We start from the raw sequence: 20,282 nt of genomic DNA on the forward strand, positions 1-20,282 counted from the left end.
GGGACTGTAAATAGTTACTTTTGATAAATTTCTGTAATGAGGACTCGTTTCCAGTCTTCCTGTTTTTCGGAACAAAAACGGATCAAACATGAAATTCTGTCTGATATATAAATTGACTTGAAAAAGGAAAGGAACGAGGAAAATGTGTCTTGCGTAATAAGTTTGCTATATTCTGATGAGGAGTACTCATGAAGGCACTTTTTTTTAGATATTTTCTTTTCGGTGTGAATGGAAAGCATTTATCTTTGCCATTGTAAACGATGTTTTCGAAGAAAGGAACAACTACGGTATTTACGAAGCCATTGCGACCTGGGCTTGTAGGAAAACGCTTTATAATGATGAGAGAAGAGGATATTCATGTTAAGGACAGTCAAAAATATCGATGGAAGCAAGGTTGTATTCGTGCTTGCTCTGCGAAGGATATATATGACCCTGAATTACAGGTGATTATAATATTGTAATTTTGGTAATCTATGTAATTTGTCAGTTTTTATAACACTGGTACTGTTAGTAGGATATTGTGAAAGGTCTTACGAAGGAATCTATCTTGTATAGGTGCTAATTGAATATGATGGAATCAGTTGGGAATACAGGCAATGGATCAAGATTTATGAACAAACCAAAGCTTTTTATGTTGAAAGCAACATTGTTTGGGCTCCAAGAATTCTTCCTGGCAATGATCCACAGAATATTAAATGGTGGCCTGCCTTGGTATGTGTTTTAATATCTGTTCTTTGTGAATTATCAATTAATTTGAATGGTGATGAAAAATATTGTTTTTTTTAGGCATTTGTTTCCTTGATTGACTTCATTACTGCTGATGTAGAATGTAAAATACCTATTGAGTATTTTGGGGACAAGCTATTGTAAGCAATTGATAATTAGATTTCACAAATCAGTAATACACATATGTATTAATTGTGTTCTCCTAATCCTGGTCATTCTCGACATATAACAATAACACTAATCCTGTAACACTTAACTTTAGACGTTAGTGTTGTGAATTAATGACTTGTTTTTTCAATGTGTCTTTAGAGTTTTCTTACATGAAAAGAAAATTGGATTGTTTAAGGTATTTCATTATTCCATTATAAATTAAAGAATTATAAAAGAATTTATTTTTTATTTAGCAGTCCAAAGCGATATTTTTTTGATTTTCAGCAAGTTGATTGGCTGCCTGAGCGGGCAGCTTTTTACAATATCTGCTCGTGGCAGAAGTGATATTTTTTTTGCAATGTTTTTGTTTGCAAAGTGAAATGTAAATTTTTAAAATTGATATAAAAGCCGTGTAAACTGGTGAACAAGTAGGCAAAGTGAATTCAGATCTCTCGACATCAAGTTGCATCGGGCCATCAACCATTTTACAATGCAAATTTTTTCATAATAAAAAATAAATATGTTATTTACCATTTAGCTTGGTCCGTATTTAAAAAATGTTTTTACTTGGCCTCAAGGCCAAAGGCCTCGGGCTGCTTTTGAGACCTAGTAAAAATTTTTTTCCATATGGACCTCCCATCCAATAAATAGCATATATATATTTAATCATGTATAGGTATAGTATCATGTTACCATGCATTATTTCTTCTTTATACAGGAAGACGAAGAGTGTTCACGAAAAGTGTCTGGCCTTTATCCAAATGTTCAAGATGACATTAAACAATGGAAGATGTTGCAAAAAACTCAATCTTGCCTTATGAAGGGAGCTGAAACATTGACTGGTGTACGAGTTATTGTTTATAGGTATGATATGTCATGTATAGATTTACCTAAAATAGCTTTATTTTATTTTTGTTTTTTTATATAGATTGGAGCTTCGTCAGTGGTACACTGGATGTATTACTGCTCATAATCTTAGTACTGGCGTGAGTATTTTGTTATCATAAATTGTATGTAACTATAACAAAACAAACAATATCTTTATTATGCTGATAATAAACAAATAAAGACACATTAGGCTGTTGCGGTATTAAAAAAACTTATATCGATATATCGAAAAAAAATCAATATATCAATATTTTTTCAGATTTTTTTCCTTATTTATAATGGTGCTGGCGATGACTCAGCTAGATCAAATTGAAACTTAGCCAAAAATTGCCTGCATGTGTGATTGGGTCAAAATTGTCTAATAGTATACAAAGCAATTTAAAACTGCTATAAAGCCATAAAAAATGGTAAAAAACCATTAAAAACTATCTATAATAACTAAATATATTGTAACATCGATATTTCGATATATCGAAAAAATCAATGTTGATAAACCAATATTTAAAAAAGCCAATATTTATCAGTATTTTGATATTCCGCAACAGCCTAAGACATATCATTACTTCTATAATGGTTCATGGGCATACATGTTGGGGAAATTTTGCTAAGTTATAGCTCCACAGTGATATACATTTTTGTCAACTTATCAAAGTGTATTTGTACAATGTTGACCACCTTAACTTGCATTGTTTTGCTTTTCACTGTAGGAGCTTCATGTTATGGATGATAATGTTCTTCAAACGCACCCTGTGGATCCTGCTTTGGTTCAAATTAAGCTCATGGCTAGTGGTATGATTAAATAATTTCATATTAAAAACTTTAAAATTGTGTGGAATGATTTTGAATTTATCTTTTAGAGGAAGAACTGAATCGTTTGCTTGTTGGTGAACAATCAAAATCAAGAAGACACAGACATTTACCTTCACATTTATTATCAAACTCCAATGAACAGAAGTCTCAGGGAAAGTGTGTGTCTGTAAAAAAGTCACAGTTTGAAGAGAATGGTATTGATAAAAAAATAACAAAAAATCCAAGGTATGATGTTTGAAAGTACCATCTGTGGCGGGTCACCATAGTTATGAATCTTTAATTTTTTCATTGTTTTTTTTCATTAGGCATCAAAGCTCTTCCAATGACAAATCTTTGATTTCAAGAAAGGAAAATGGTGCATCAGAAACAAACACAGTAAAAGTTCACAAACTCATACCAATAACTACAACATCTTCCAACAATATCAATTACCCTCCTTACTCAACACAATCCCCCAAGATCATCGCCTCTCCTTATCTGGCTTGTCGTAGGAATAATAATTCACCCAACATGACACTGTCAATCCACACCAATACACCACCCCCACGAAATAAAATGTCATCACGTACTGCTAGCTACCAGTCTCCTATTGCTTCTATGCCATTGAGTGGACAATCTGTTTGGGCAGCGGTTGGGCACGAATCAAGGGAAAACAATCATGAAGTGGGTTCATCTGAATATTGGCATGGAGAAGGTGTTTTCTCATTGTCTGGTGTATCGATGTCATCGCCCGAGACATTGCTGTCTCAAAAGATCAATGTCGAAAGCAATGCAAATGTTTGTCAAGCAACCACTGATAATAAGACCATACAAGCATCAACAGCAAGTTTACAAGGATATGGTCAACCACGTGGTTTATCTCAGCGGTCAGATGATTTATTTCACAGTCTTCATGGAAATTGCTCACTCGAAGATGAATTAGAAAATTCTGCTTCATCAAGGGCAAACTCTTGTAATGATAAGAAAATGTCGGATTCCATGAATGGAAAGCACATGACGACGATCATACACAAGAAATCATCAAATATTAGTTCACTAGAAGTTCAGCAAACCAATGGAAATGTTCATATTCCTCAAGAAGTTATGGTGGAGAATGATTTCAAGCAAAACATGCGCATAAATCGTTCACGGGAGGAAATGAGACAATCTAACAACACGGTAACTGACAAAATACCCTCATGTTCACATCTTAGGTCGATTGCGCAAATTCAGTTTGATTATTTGAGGTATCTTGAAGCATTGGTTCGTTTTCAACATCGTACCATTCTCGAAGCTGTTGATATCATCAGTAAAACTGCAACAGAAGAACAAAGTTTTCTTGTTACTGATTTTTTTACAAAACTTGTTGAGAGTAATTGGCACACGGAAAGAATTTTCCATGAAGCGTTTTTCACGCGACAAGAAAAGCAACGAGCCCAGTATGATCGTCATGCTTCCTTTAAAACGTGTACAAGTGAATCATTCAATGGATGTCTACCTGAAGACATGAGAAAAAGGCTGCGATTAATGCAGGATGCCGTTAATAAAGAAAGAGACGAAGTTCTTAACGTTGTCTTGTCTTGTGATGAATCTCGTCATGGCAAAGATCGCAAAGATTGGGAAATGTTAAAACAACAAATGAGGGCAGAACAATGGGAGAAACACACTAAACAAAATAACAATTTAGCATTTTTGAATTTCCCGCCTTATAATGATAAGGATCTATGGAAGAAGATGAAAGATTTAAGTGATGGACCTCGAACATACGAACACTTTCATAATGATGATCAAGGGCCGACTTTGAATGATCATATTCAATCTTTATCTGGCTCTGTAACCCAAATGAGTAATGGTAGCTGCAAAAATCAGCAACCACTACAACAAAAACTACTTCAGCAACAACAACAAAAACTACAACAACAACAACAACCCCTACAAAAACGGCAGCAACTACAGCAACAACAACAACAACTACAACAGCAACAACAACAACAGCTACAACAACTACAACGGCAACAACAACTACAACGGCAACAACAAAAACAGCAGCAACAACAACTACAACGTCAACAACAGCAGCAACCCCAACAAAAACAGCAGCAACAACAACAAGAACACCAACTGCAACAGGAACATTTTGAACAAAAACAACAACATGAAAATGTTGAAAAGAACATGGTAGATAAATTATTGCAGATAGAAGACGTTCAACAGAAAGCATTATTTTTGCAACACATTGTTCAAGAATTGGAAAGTCAAAAAGGAACGAAGGATTCGTTAAATTCTCTATCTGACGTTCAGAAGGCGGGTAAAGAAAGTCAAACATCAAATACTTATCGTGAGAAAAAATTGGCTCAAACATTTCAGGTTAGAAGGAAAGATGTTTTGCAGCTAGCCTTTGATAGTGAGATGCTAGAGATTTTCATTATTCTTTAGCATGTTTTTAGCTTACGAAGTAAATTATTCATTTGTTTTTGATTTTCCTATTTAGATGAATTTAAATCATGTTTTGTCCAACTCCCCCATGTCTTTTCATTCATCTGCCGAACAGTTATTGTCCTGTGTTGCAAGCATTGCTCCATTGAAAGAAACTAATATTGAAACTGATCAAGGTTTAACAACAGCTTCTACGATGAGATTAAATGAGAAAACCACCTTAAGCCAGGTAACCAAGCGAAAAAATGAGCGAATGACGTCACTTGCTGTAAAACGTTCACGTAAAAAGAACGTCAACAAAAAAAACTTACATCCAGAGATAAGCTTGAAGACGAATACCAACATGACTGCGACTTGTGATACGAAAAATGTGGAACAGAACAGACTGAAGATGCTGGCATGGGCTAGTTCTACGTTACGAAATGATTATTCAACACAAACATCTCAAACACCTGTATTTACAAATGTTATAAAATTTAGTCCACCAAAAAATCCAAATGAAAATCGTCGACAATCGGTCGATTCTGACGGACAATCTTCTGTTGATTGCACAAATTCCCTTACAAACAAACAACATTCTGTGAAAACGGTTCAAGATTCAAGTTTTTTCACTGGGGTATCTACTTCAACTGTTTCTCCTAAATTTTCGATGGTGTCTATTGGTACGTTCTCACCTCATGCTCAAAAGATAGAGAAAAATGCACCACTTGAACAAAGTTCGTCTTTTTCTGGAAAAGTTGAGGATAAATTTGACGAACCGCTGCGTCAGATGGACAAAGTTGACTTGGTGAAGGGTGTAAATTGCTCACAACAACGCTTCACTACAACCAAAATCTCAAAGAAAAGCAATGGCAACATAACGAAAAATTTCCAGTTGTCTAAAAAAAATCCTTTAACTCTTTTGTGTCTCTTGACTGAAAAAAAACGTGAGAACGAGAGTAAAAAACGTGAGAACGAGAGTAAAAAACGTGAGAACGAGAGTAAAAAACGTGAGAACGAGAGTAAAAAACAGGACTCGGATTGGATGGAAACCGATGTTACATCAAACTTTCGTAAAAATAAGAATACCGAAGTTGCCGAGGATAGTAGTAGCAAAGCTCTTGAATCGAAAAAGGCCGATCAAATCAAACAAAAAGTGGGTAGTGGATTAAGAGATTCTGCAGTGAGAAATGAAAATGTCCTGTCTGCATGTTTGCAGAATGTTCATTTGCCACAAAGTAGTGAACAACAATTGAAGAATTGTGAAATCTCCTCAACTGAAGAACATTTAACAGCAACAAAAACAACAAAGGCGAAGCAGTCTTCAGGAACAAGAAAAAAAATATCCAGGAATAAGGAAAACAATAAAACTGTTTGTTCATCAGAAAATAAAGATAAAGATAATGAAAGCGAATCAAAGCAAAAGAACTTGGTATCAAGAAAAGATATCTGGGATACAGCTCATAGTAAGAACGGAATATCTTCTATTGTTACTGATAATAAAACATCAAAAATTATGGAGAAGAGAGAAAACAGTGTTGCAAACGATATGATTGGGAAAAATATTGATTTTACCGCAAAATTCTGTCTTTGGGATTTCGATAGAAATTCTGTCATCAATAACGTCTTAGCAGCGAAGAAGGAAACCGAAATGATTTTGTGGAACACTCAAAATGGTCGTATTTTAGATGGAGATGATTCAGAAAACCTGGAATCACCGTCTAAGAATTTGAATAAGAACTGTGTTAATAAGTTGAATGATAAAAATTTAGAAACGAGTATTGTAGACAATATAAACGGTCGTGCAATGATAGCAGCATCTGTAGATGATTCACATACGTTAACTGCTGAAGAAAGATTAATGTCAACATCGTTGAATTATGGAAAACAGTGTGAAATGGATGTCAAGGAACTGCATCATAAGTTCAACGACGACTTAGGGAAAGAGAATATACGGTTAAAAAGACAAGATGGTAAAGGGATTTCGGAAGAAGAATGTTTTGTCCGTCGTCAGGAGTTCGACAGCAATAAAATAATCAAAGATTGTGTAAATTCAAGAAAGCGAAAACGATTTCAAAATGCATCTGAAACAAGCAAAACTGATTTGGAGAAAGGTAGGATTTTATATAAAAGTACGTAGTCATGATTAACTTATGACTTACACATATATTATGGTACGATACAGTGGAAAATGAAAAACTATTTACTTATACATTTTACTCACTGACTTGCGGATCAGTGTAAAACAAGTTTGAAGTAAAAAAGGCCATTTGACCTATAGGTCATATACTCACAGAAATATAGAGTCTAGCTGTATCCTATAGTAAAATTTTTTGCACGTCATTACAGTTGGATTTTTATCTTAAATTTAGATGGAGATGATTACCTATCCATATCAACAGATGATGCGGAGAAAGACCAACATCCCGAGAAGAAACTGTGTAAAAAAAATTCAGAAGAGAACAAAACGACGAAATGTCGTAAAAAAAAAGAAAAAACGTCAAAGGAAAGCAATGATGGCGATACGTTGACTGCCAAAATGGACACTTCGGACGAGAAGACTGGGAACAAGGAATCAGTAAATGAAGCGAAGAGAATTGCTAAAGAAAGTAAATATGAAATTCTCTTTTACGGATAAAATGATTTTTTATTAAATTAATCGTCATCGCTTTGTTGTGACCATTTTGAACATTTGGATGTATTTTGTTATAGAAAAATGTCGAGAAAAAGTGAAAGAAGAATGGGTTTATTTTCTTCAGGTATTTTATATTCAATTTATGAAAACTTTCTTTCTCTTTAAATACTTTAATATAGTCCATGACAATTTAAGATACTTATCCTGAGCTGTGAGCATTGCTTCGTGCACACATATATTTTGTGTTGGAGCTCAGTTCTCAGACTTATTCAAGTCCTACGTTTCTCTGAAACTGTTAAATATTTAAAAACCTTAACCAACTTAACAAGTTTCGCATGTCTTTTTTGTTATACATCACACAGCGTGGCGGTTGTAAAGCATTTCCAAGTTTACCTCAATGTCGCGAATGTAACAATTTTGAACACCATGACGAGACCATCTGTTGTCGCTTTGATTTATTTCGACAGTAAGTTTTACACAGTTTGCTGCTCTTCCATTCACGTCGTAGATATTTTACATTTTATTCGTTCTTATGTTTGTTAAGATGTCGTTCAAAGTCCAATAAGTTTGAAACGGCTGGTTTTTTAACATCTGAACACGCACAAACTGAAGATTTCGTTCCGTGGATTGCAGGCAATGAAGGTCGGTTGATAATGTTGTAAATGAAACAATTATATGTAGTTATTATGAATGTATCATGTTTTTGTAGTCAATACACTACTGTCATTTGAAGTATCCAAGTATATTTTGGCAAATGTTGGCGACGAGTTTTGTAATCTTGTACAACAAGAAGAAAAAGCTTTTTTTTTACAGAAGTCAAAAGGTTACTCAGAGTTTTTGTATTTTATAACCGCGCAGTTATAACTAACTTATATGTTCTATTCTTTTAGGATCCCAAAAAATCGCGTGGAAACGCGCGGTTCGTGGTACTCGCGAGATGTGTGACGCTTGTGCAACAACGATTTTCAACGTTCATTGGGTCTGTCCTAAATGCGGCTTTGGCGTATGTTTAGATTGTTATGCAGAAAGAATGAATGTGTCAATAAGTACAGGTAAAATATTCATATCAACTATCTAATGTTGCATGTATATTTTAATAATTATAATGTATTGTTTTATTGATGTCATTGATGATACATTATCTTTCTTTAGCAGATAGTGGTCGTTCAAAGAGATTTTTATGGATGAAGTGCTCAACAAACGTCGGTCATAGACCTCAACGTTTGCTTCTTGCTCATATCATTCCGAAGAATAGTAAGTTTTACAAAGAAATAAACCATTTTTTTTATGTTACATCACCACTGATGTTCATATTTTTTTTCATTTGCTTCTGTAGCATTACATAAAATTAGCGAACAGCTTCATGCGGCCCGAGAATATTGGGGAATCGGAGAAACCTGTCCTTGCAAACATTATACAAATACTGCTGAGGTAAAGGAAATTGCCGATAATTCTTCTGTGGATGAATGCCTACCGATTTCTACTCGTTTGGAAGAAAAAACAGATGGTTTTGTGGACACTGAAAATGCGAGTGCAACTCCCAATGTTGTTTGTAAAAATAATGACACATTGAAAAAATCAAACGTTGAAAAGTTAGAAGATACTCTGACTGATGACACACAGATGGTCGAAACATCTAAATTACATGTTCATAAATCACTCAATCCTCTCGTGAATGAAACGTCAACTACGTCAGAAAACGATCTCATCTCAAGTGGTTCTAATCATCTCTCTGAAACATCCCAATTTCCTAATGTTCCCTCTGCAATATCTCAAGATACTGTAGTGTCCCCTGTAGTACCTGAAGATGGCAAAACACCCGATGTAATCTCTCAAAACGAAGATGAAAAGATTGAAAAACTAAGTTTCGGTGCTTTAAGCCTTATCATGGATTATGATTCACCACCATCCTCTCCCAATACGCTACAAATGAACATTATTACTCCAGGTTCTTCTTTCATTTTCTTCACATTTTATTTCTATGTAAAGTTAATTTTTCCTTTTTTTACAGCTGAAGAAGCGCTTATCACTCGACCTTCTTCAACTGAGGGACAATCATCGGAAATGGATATTCAACATTCTAAAGCTGCTTTTACATCTTTGGAAAATACTTCTGTCTTTATGAAGGAGTCAATGGAGCCATGTTATCAATCATCAAATATGGAGTCTTTAGAAACTGTTGATCTTACCACACGGGTCCAACCAAGAATTACTGATGAACTTCCTGCGCCTCATTCATGGATATGTCAGCGTCCAATGCTAAGACTTCATGTTCCAGATCACGAAGGAAATCTTAAAGCTTTTCAATCGAGATGGGTGAAGGGAGAGGTAAATAATTAAGCTCGTCAAAAACATTGTGACACGTTTTAACGATGATATTTTTTTTAAAAATATATTTCAGCCAATTCTAGTCAGTGGTGTTCATACGAAAATGGAAAGCCATCTGTGGACACCTGAAGGATTTGAACTGGAGTTTGGTAAGTATTGAAAATATGTTGTGGGTAAATTTTTAGTCATTTATTTCACTGATTTTTTTGTATGTATTTATGAAGGTTCGGAAAAAGCTGATGTTGTCAATTGTAAAACTGGTGGAACCATTGAAAAAATGGAAATAGGAACATTTTGGAAGGGATTTGAAAGTGTCAAAGGTTTGCTTTTTTTTAATTTACATTTAAAAAACATTTGAGAAAAACGATAATTTTTTGAGCACAAACATTATCAAAATGCCATCTTCAGTGCACAATGGGTAGTGTTAAGTAATATGATACATTATATTGGAAGCTAACATGTGAAGAAGTTATTTACAATGAATAGGATTATGATTTCGTTAAAAATATCAAAATATTAACATAAAAAATATATAAATTTAATTATTGAAAACTTATAACAGAAAGAAATATTATAATATTATTATGCACTGAAGATGGCATTCTGATGATGTCGAAACATGTTTGCGCTCAAAAAAATTATCGTTTTTCTTAAATGTTTTTTAAACTTGCTGCTAATTAGAAATTATAGTTTACATTTCATTTGATTGTTTATTACTTTTGACGCTTTTTTGTGACCTACACATGTAGATCGTCCTCTTGATCAAAAAGGACAACCAACACTTTTAAAGTTAAAGGTGAAAACTGATATTTTCTAATGTGTTTAAAATTTGGAAAAGATGTTTAAGAAATGCTTTTTTACCTCAAAGGATTGGCCTCCTGAAGCAGACTTTGTTGAAAAAATGCCGCGAAGGTAAGATTTAGACTCGTTGAATAACGAAGAATTTATAAATTTAATTGCGTCGGATTAAAGGAATCAATAAATTGGGTATTTTCTTTCAGATTTAATGATTTAATGAATGCATTACCTCTACAAGAGTACACTAGTAGAGAAGGTACACGGAATTTGGTTTCAAGGTTAGTAGTATAGAACATTTCAACATGGGCTGAAAAATATTGCTACTAGTAACGTTAGATCTTCATTTTAGATTACCGGACTTCTTTGCAAAACCAGATTTGGGACCCAAAATGTATAACGCTTATGGTGAGTCATTTTACGTGATGTTTGAATTATTGATCTAAATACGTATGAGAAAACTTTTATTGCTTCTTTCAGGCAACGCTGCATTTCCTAGTGCTGGAACAACAAATCTTCATATTGATATGTCAGATGCCGTTAATGTCATGGTATGTATTGGACAGCGGTCTTCAAACCAGCCTGTTGGAAATCTTTCTTTACCCTTTGATAATCATTCTTTATTAGATCGTGCTTCCTGAGCTTCGTGCTACAAGGCCCTGTTCTGTGTCGAATCCTCTATTTCATTTCATTTGGATTAAAATTAAGTAATGTAATTAATTTCTTCAGGTTTATGTTGGTGTACCCCATGAAAAGGTCTATGGAGAACAGGAAAGAAAAGGTTAGTTTGAAATAAAAATTGATATAATTTTCATCTTATCTCATTTTTTTTTTTTATCAATTATCAAGATTCCATGACTTGCTTGGACAAGGCATGTGATGAAACACAGCAGTATCGAGCTCATAAGGAAACAGAAGCATTGGTAGTTATATCATTGGTCCATTATTATTATTATTGATCACGTGACGTATTTCAAAGTATGTTTATTGATGTAATTGTCAGGGTGCGCTATGGCATATCTTTGCTGCCGCCGACGCTAACAAGATTCGAGACTTTTTTCACAAAGTAGTGTTTTTGGCTGTGTACGTTGATAAAACTTGTATTCTGCCAGATTCATAGGAAAATCACTTTTCTTCTCTTAGGTGTGTCGTGAAAAGAATATGAAATATCCAGCAAGTCATGATCCAATACACGACCAGGTAAAATCTTCATCTTCATTTACGTGGTTAAATTCCGCTTCCTGATGTATGGATTTTAGCTTCCCTTCTCTCTTCGTGCTTTGATTTATCATTGTCGTATTGCAATTCAGTGTTTTTATCTGGATGAGCCCTTCTTAAGAGATTGAAGGATGAATATGGTGTTGTGGGTTGGCCTATTGCACAATTTCTTGGTGACGCTATATTTATTCCTGCTGGAGCTCCACATCAGGTAAAATGGGAAAGAAAAGAGGTTTTGGGAAGGCAGTGCGTGATTGTAAATAGAGAAATTGAAAAGCTTGAGGTAATAAGAGGAAACTAGGGATTCGAGTTTGTTGTCTTAGTAAAACTGTAAGATTTTAGTTTGTTTTGACGCGTTGGTTTTATTTACCAGGTTCGAAACTTGCATAGTTGTGTAAAAGCAGCTGAAGATTTTGTGTCACCTGAAGTAAGTATTTGTCATTGTCGACTTATAAGGATAAAAATTATGATCTACTCTCATAAATGGAGTAAATTGACCCAAGGTATCTGTTTCCTTTCTACTTAAACAAAATACTTACCAATCAATATTCTTTTCTTGCTTTCCACAGCATGTTGGCCATTGTTTCAAGCTTACAGAGGAATTTCGTCATCTCTCTGATAAACACACCAATCATGAGGACAAACTCCAAGTACGTTCCACTTTTTTTGTCATGCAATTATTCATGATTAATTCTTTATAGAATGGCAATATGTCAAGATGTTGGGTTTATAGATAACGGACTTATTATAGTCTTCTAAACAACAAGAAGCGTTGTTTAGTTTAATAATCTGATTATTTCAGGTAAAGAATATAATTTATCATGCAGTCAAAGATGCTGTGAGTGTATTACGTTATCATGAGCTGTCGTTCAAAGACATGAAAACAACTCAATCGAAGTAATTTTAAAAGTTTTTTTGGTTTGTATTTATTAAAATCGATATAACATAAGTTTGAATAGATTTTTTGTATAAATTTCAACACTGCATATAAGTAGTCAAAATATATCTTATTATTTATTACTCATGGAATCATCAGGCCTATCAAAGTCATTTAAAATGTATTTTTATCAAACATAATATATTTTGTACAATATGAATAGAAGTCAGCTGATGCGAGCATGGATATTTCATGATATTTTATAATCATATAATCATCGGTGATTGATGAAGGTGCTTTAAAGACGCTGATGTTATCCTTGATGTTTTTTATTTCTAAAAATTGGTGAGTTGTGTTATCTTTATTGAATTTTGAAGTACTGACTATAGATTTTAAAGTCATATCAATTCACAGAAAGAAAAGTATTTGATTAATGGCGATTACATTTCACAAATTTTAAAAAATCCAGTAATTTTTTGGCTTAATCAATACACAGAAATAAAATTGTTTCACAGTCTATGTTCGTAGTGGCTTGTGCTGCTAGCTAATAAATCATAAAAATAATATTTCAATTGGCCAACGAAAGTCTTCAAGTCGTAAAGCTGCCTTGATTTTGTGGTGTGCTTGATTTTCTTCTCTTTGAAACGAGAATTGACGACGATCTTCTGTCAATGGCAGGTAGATCTGAATCATTCAAATTGTCGCGTATCCCGACACTCATTGCGCACTGAAGAAGAATTCGGGTGAAACCATCTCTAAAATCTTTGTTCATACGAGCGTAAATAAGAGGATTGAGGACACTGTTTACATAATGAAACCATTTAGCTGCAATAATAATGTCGCTTCCAATATTCCGATAACAACTTTGACATATAGCATAGAAGTTCAGCACAAAGAACGGACTCCAGCAGATGAAAAATGCAGATATGACAATGCCTAGGGTTTTAGCTGCTTTGATTTCTTTTCTTAAACGAAATTTTTTCGTTGTCCCGTTCAAAGGAATATCTATTTTTTTAACCTGTCGACATGCAACTCTGAATATCATGGAATACATTATTACCATGATAAGCAAGGGGATAAAAAACCCGATCACAGTAAACATAACTTCAAAAATTATTTCCGTTTTTTGGAATATACCCCGACTTGCTGCCAGTAGTGTTGCAAATACCCACATAGAAATGATGATTATTATCACCCGCCTTCCGACTATACGTTGGTAATAACGAAGAGGTGACGATATACAAATATATCGTTCAATGCTGATACAAGTCAAGTTGAAGATACTTGTGAGACCGCATATGATGTCCGTTAATGTCCAGATTACTCTTGCTGAAGTTCCGATTTTTTCCCATTTTGGATCGGGCCCTGTGACCACATGAATCCCCCAAATTGGCATTGAGAGCATGCTTATTAGAATATCGCTTATAGCCAAGGAAACGACAAAATAGTTGGTCACAGATTGTAGTTTATGGTATTTCTTGAACGCCATCACAACTAGTGTGTTACCAAAAATGGCAAGCGACATTATAGCGAAAGTTATAGTCGCGCTGATTATTTTGTATGTTTCTGAGTACATGTGACGTGAATGATGGGTTGAATTTGTTGGATTGCTTGTTGTGTTTGACGCCATCTTTATTCTTTGGTCAACGACAGAATATCTGTGAAAAAAATGAAAGTCTTTGCTGTAAGTAACCGCTAACTTTGTAAATTGTATTTATTATTCGGTGTTAAAGTTTTTTTCGATAGAAGTACACAAATTTAAAAGGAAATTTAACATAAAAAACGATGAAATGCTCTCAAAACACTTAAGGAAGATTTCTCATTTCTCATTTTGTTTTTCTTTCAAAAAAATATTACTAACATCAGGTTTGATTTTCTAGAGATTTTCTTGATCAAGAGTAATATTAAAGTTGAATACTTTACTGGTATTTGACAACGCTATCAGTAAATAGCTGGGCTGTTGAAACAAGAGTTCGTTTAATTATTTTGACTGACACCATTACTGTTTTCATTTTCATCATCTTGACAGATTTTATAAAGAATGAAACAATGATAGGTGCAGAGAATAGATAATATTCCTTATTATTACAGTCGTCTTTGTTGTCATTTGTAATTGGTAAAAGCTGGAAAAAGGGAATTTGTCTAGATTGCTCGATGTATGCATTCCTTTATCATAAAAGATCTATTCTGTCATACTTCTCTTGGTCATTTTAAACTATGCTTCCTTACAAACGTTTATAACGAAAGAAAATATGTTACATATACAATTGTTATTCATATCACAATGACAGGAAGAGAACTTTCCAAACATTCTCAACACACAGTTTACACAACGAAAACACAATTAAGAATTTCAACATCTGTTTTAAGGGACTTTGTCTTCGAAATTATTTTTACATTGTTTGTTGCAAATATGTGTTAATCGTCAAATAATACACGACGCCAAATATTTTTGCTATAAATATTCGACATGGGAAAAAGATAATTTAATTGAAAAAATGCTTTGATATTTTAATAAAAAATTTGGCAAAGAGAAAAACAGTAACAGAACTTTAAGTCATTTAAAACGAATGCAGTATCTACATGAAGACATATCGACTTAAATGTTTCTGCCTGCGACAGTTGAAACGTAAAGTTTGCTCAATGATTTTTATAATATGAAAAATAAATTAATAAACGGCACATGTTCAAATTTTTCTTCATAAAGGGATGTTTACTTGAGCAATATGGTCACGTTTAGTATGTCTTTAGTTCAATGTAATTATGTGAAGGAGTTTTTTAATGGAAAATCGATCATACAAATTAGCAAAATGTTGGCGCTTGTAAAAATCTGCTTTGAATTATATTGAGATGTTTTTGACTCGGTTATTTGAAATATAATACATCATATCTTTACCTCCTACAGTGATAAAATGCTACAATGCCAGTAAGAAACACCGCTGAAACTGAAAATAACACGAAGACATTGATACAAGCAACTGTTTCGTTTTTAGGTCAAAGTTATAACAAACGAGTTTTCTAAAGAATTCAACCTAACACATATACACACACAAATTCTATGGTATTTTGATGAATCACATTTAATCGACTGTGTGAAAAGAACAGCTTGTGCTTGTCAAAAACATGTTAAAATCTTGCTCAACTTTCTCCAATAAAATAATTAACTACCCTGACTAATACAATGTTTTATAGCATTCCAGCTACAAACAGAACTATATATACCTACCTACTCTTTGTAACAATAGTATAGTATAGCGCTTACTAAATAACAAAAAACGTTACCATAGATGTTAAATAAGCTTGTATTTCTTGTGATATCTTGCAGGTTGGAATTGCCAGGATGAAGAAACTTGCTGTCTTCTTAACACAGATGTTGTCCACTAACAACGTAAAGACGAGAACAGAAACAGTTGTCACCGTAAGTGTGCTTACTTAAATAATCTTACAATTATTTTAAAATTGTATTTTATCTTAACAACTCAAGATTGACGTTCGTTAAAGATAAACGATGCAATGACTGTAATTTAACGCATTTCAGTCATATTTCCTGGGCGCTCTTATGTAAAGCCACGCGATGTAAATACCAACAGCTGACGGAGGTGACTGTTAATTTGCGCGTTTTTCTCTCCACATCGCGAATGTATTTTTGCGCATATTTTTGCCGACAACGCGTCCTGTTTTGGTTTGATTTTCCCACGCCAAATATTTAGTAATCAATAAGTCCAACTAGAAGCTTTATCCGTGAGTTTGGGCATTCAATTTTTTAACGACGATTTTATCGCCCATGTATTAAACAAAAGAACTTAGTTGAGGTAAACGCTTTCAAAAACGAACCATTAATGAATTGCATGCGTAAATGAACATGTTCAATTTGAAAAACTGTCTGGTTGATTAAACAAAGGAAAAGTTTGAAATTTCTAAAAGTTCATATAACATGTTGAATGAAGAAAATTTCGCTTGCACATAAAACTTTGATATAAAAAGCTTTGCTCGCCCCCATTCCCCTTCTTTGTTATGGCATATGTTTTGTTGTCAAACATTTGTGTTTGCATGACAGATGTTGAGTTAGAATGTAATCTTTATATCTTCGAATTATTAAGAAAGTCACAATTGACATCCTACCCAGTTAATCTGCTTTAGCTATTTTAAGATCAGGTCAATAACGAGTGGCTCTAAATGATCTAGCAGCGACTTTATTAAATTTTCTTGTTTGTCTCGTCTTCAACTCTAAAATTATTACGTATTTTTATGCTTTGTTTCATTACATTTGTGAAGATTTAAGTTTTTTTCATTCTCTCAACTCAGAACATCGATAAATGGTTAAAAACTTTTAATGCAATATTCTTTTCTGAAACAAATGCGTTGAAAGTGTACGAAGATTTAAATCCGATTTTAAAAACTTAGATCATCAATAACATATTGTACCGACGCTTGAATTTACACAGATTGAAATGATTGATATATTGCTACGTGACGATTTTATGCAATAAAAACAACTTTTGTCTGGAGATTAGAAGATTTCCAACACGTGAATATTGATCACACATAATAAGACTGACAAAGCTAATGTTGGACTTTGTTTCATAATACAGTAAATTTTCATTTGTGCTGACCTCTCATGTTGATATCTTTACGTAATAGAAACCTGCAAAATTGATATTTCTTATACTTCTTAAAAAAATATATCGCAAACACCTTTTCTAAATTTAAAGTTTGGCTAAGTTAAAAATAATCTTGTTTGAACTTTGTAAACTTGATTGAAGAGTGTTGATGATCACTTTACAAGCGTATTTGTTCAAAGAATCATAAGTCATCCAAACAGAGCAAAAGAGAAGACAAAAATTCATCGCTACTCAGTCTACGTTTTCACACGCTTTCAAAGTCTTCTTTTGTTGTGAAGATATCGAAAGATTTCAATAGATTATGAAAAAAGCAATTTGTTTCTCTCCAATCAACTGTGTCAGAGCAAAGTTTTGTTTTCAACTTTTTTCATAAAATCGTTTTTATACATATAGTTAGGTCTACAAATTTACGAAATATTTATACATATCACTGTCCGTGATTAGTTAACATCAGGTTGCGAATTATTCATACAATCAAAATTACAATAACTAAAACAGCATGCTCTAAAACAGTTTAAAACATATGCTATGAGATCTGAAAAGATATTTTTCCAAACACTTACATAGGAAATAAAACGATTGAAGATGTTTTCTTGTTACAAATATCGTCTAACATTCTGCTGAATATCAAAAAGCAAAAATGGATATTTCATTAAAATTTAAAAAGCGTTTGAATGTAGTATAAATTATCAATTTATTAACACGTCATAAATTGACAATTTTTGTTGAATTACAACTAATACTAAAGATATACGTTCGAGTTTCTGGCCATAAATCTTCATGCGTAGAATATATCGAAGGCAATAAAATTTAAAAGCTGGCGTATGAGCAAAAAATAAAGCAAAGTGAGACCTCTTGTCTCTAAATATTTTCTAAAACTACGTTCTCCAATGACTGTACATGGTGATAGAGATTGTTATCTCACCATTATATCTTGCTATAAAAAATATAAAGAACTTGTCAACGGAAATACACGCTCGTTATGTTAAATCCAACGATAAATTTCATGTTAATGCTCTATATGTATTACCCGTCCAGGATGATCGATGTATATATGCTAAACAGTTACAGCAGCAGGTGAATAATTCAGCTATTAAATTAGAGCCAATTCAATAAGAGAACTGCTTGGTTTCTTATTAATTTATTTTTTTAAATTTTTCGAATGCATACTGAAGTAAGAAAGCAAACAGAAAATTTTTTTTTCAAAATCACTATGAGAATATTTACCAATTTCTTTGAAATGAATTCACATATGGGTCATTTCGTAAGGTATTTATTAGAAGTAGTAAGCGTCAGAAACGCGTTTCTCGCAAATCTTCGTTGAAGATAATCACTATTTGACGTTAATATAAATACAGAAGATGGTCTTTAGTGATAAGGAAAACAGATTTGTGCATGTTGATGAACGAAAACAGATAATTATTAAGTTAGTATAGAGATACAGGAAAGTTGAATCGAACTAAAACCTAAAGTTAACGATTGCTTTTTAACTGCATGAATATTTTCATTCTGCTTTCAACATAGCCATCTTAATTGCTCTGTTTTAATTCTTAAGATCGGATTAGCTTAGGCTGCATGCTAGCATTTTCATTCTTTCAAGATATTTTTAGCTCGACATCTATACAACAAAGATCTTGGTGGCATGCATTATAACCGTTCACAATGATTGATAACAATCTTTATGACTTGTTTTATTGTGATCAGTTATTGTAAGCCCCAAGCGAGTTTTATGTGCTCAAACTACTATCAAATTTTATGATAAATAATTAAATGGACCTAGATTTATAAATCTTTTTTCAAGCAGGAAAATGTTGACTTATTGAGCCAAGTGAAATGATGCTATACTTAAAATAAATATTGGTACTATTTCTGAAGTTTTTGACGTGTTTCACGAGAAATTTTATATCATTGCAATCACAAATGTGTGAATGATTTGACAACCTTATGTTCAAACACCGACAGAAGATTGTTCTTGATTATAAAATGAGACATGTCGGTGGTCAGTTTTTGATGTCACGTAGATATATGAACCTTTCTCTATCAGTGATGAGGAATTTCCATATTTGACTCCTCCACATGTTTTTTTCATATAAAAAACTAATTTTATCTGAATAGTTGTGTATGTTTATGACAATGTCAAACGCTGTCATTGATCTTTTACACATCATAAGCATTGTATCCTGGGGAACGAGGATTTATCGTATGAATTCATCTGTATGAAAGATGACTGTTTGTGGCATCTTTTCTTCTTCGATAAAACGCAAAAACAGTTATAAAACGAGGATCTCTTACATTTTAAAAATTCTTATATATTATATTTAAAAATTATATATATATACATACATCCATCGAGGGAGCTGATTGCTAAGAATTTATTTTTATATTACTATCTGTTAGTTGTATAGAAGAAAAATATAAAAAAACTTACAAATATTTTTTATAAGTCCCTTTATTTGCTTTTGATAAATTATAATATATAATTTTGCCTGCATCTTTTTAAGTGCTGCGCACACAAAATACAAATCTATAAATGTCGACATTAGCAGCATGCCCCAAACATTAACGATTACTTTCTAATTAAATTCTTACGTCCCTACAACGGTCGGAAATTTTAAGACCACTGGGTAATTTGATAGAAATTGTTAAAATGATTGTTAAAATGAGACAAAATTTGTTCTCTTAAAGACATCTTGAATTGTAAACTAAAGTAAAAATTCCTAAACTGAATATCTACTTTGCTTTATATGACGTGTCATAAAGATTTCTTTTCATATAACCTTCTGTCGTTTGACATGTTTAAAAAACAGATTGCGCGGTCTTCGCCTTATATGTTGAATAT

General features: G+C 33.1%; 3 protein-coding genes and 1 long non-coding RNA gene across 4 annotated transcripts in view; 3 read left to right on the forward strand and 1 right to left on the reverse strand.

The window, feature by feature from the left end:
• The window catches only part of LOC124444974, a 68,368-nt gene that overhangs the window by 29,039 nt on the left and 19,047 nt on the right, over positions 1-20,282 (forward strand). The window lies entirely within an intron of this gene.
• Positions 145-12,973, forward strand: LOC124444950 (lysine-specific demethylase 3B-like). Its single transcript, XM_046995657.1, is given in 35 exon segments — positions 145-443; positions 556-711; positions 787-866; positions 1,036-1,072; positions 1,595-1,740; positions 1,805-1,862; positions 2,472-2,553; positions 2,622-2,799; positions 2,880-4,920; positions 5,045-7,082; positions 7,341-7,577; positions 7,681-7,727; positions 7,966-8,069; positions 8,148-8,245; positions 8,313-8,426; positions 8,494-8,655; positions 8,756-8,857; positions 8,940-9,551; positions 9,615-9,931; positions 10,005-10,080; positions 10,156-10,251; positions 10,681-10,727; positions 10,800-10,843; positions 10,933-11,007; positions 11,079-11,134; positions 11,207-11,277; positions 11,456-11,507; positions 11,576-11,649; positions 11,730-11,792; positions 11,870-11,926; positions 12,037-12,052; positions 12,055-12,155; positions 12,318-12,371; positions 12,514-12,594; positions 12,747-12,973. Coding segments are annotated over 35 exon segments (7,854 nt in total). The 5' UTR covers positions 145-260; the 3' UTR covers positions 12,846-12,973.
• The window catches only part of LOC124444954 (attractin-like), a 26,292-nt gene continuing 17,651 nt past the window's right edge, over positions 11,642-20,282 (forward strand). Inside the window, exon 1 of the mRNA XM_046995661.1 lies at positions 11,642-11,652. The gene's annotated coding sequence lies outside the window, so the exon portion shown is untranslated. The remainder of the gene's footprint in view (positions 11,653-20,282) is intronic.
• On the reverse strand, positions 13,135-14,451 carry LOC124444960 (octopamine receptor 1-like). The gene has a single exon (XM_046995670.1). It carries the CDS (start codon positions 14,449-14,451, stop codon positions 13,411-13,413), a length of 1,041 nt encoding a protein of 346 aa, XP_046851626.1. The 3' UTR covers positions 13,135-13,410.

This window comes from Xenia sp. Carnegie-2017, unplaced genomic scaffold (assembly GCF_021976095.1).
Source record: "Xenia sp. Carnegie-2017 unplaced genomic scaffold, XeniaSp_v1 HiC_scaffold_21, whole genome shotgun sequence".
Lineage (NCBI taxonomy): Eukaryota > Metazoa > Cnidaria > Anthozoa > Malacalcyonacea > Xeniidae > Xenia > Xenia sp. Carnegie-2017.

Coding starts and splice junctions, on each gene's coding strand:
- LOC124444960 (XM_046995670.1), bottom strand. CDS start 14,451: ATGGCGTCAAACACAACAAGCAATCCAACAAATTCAACCCATCATTCA.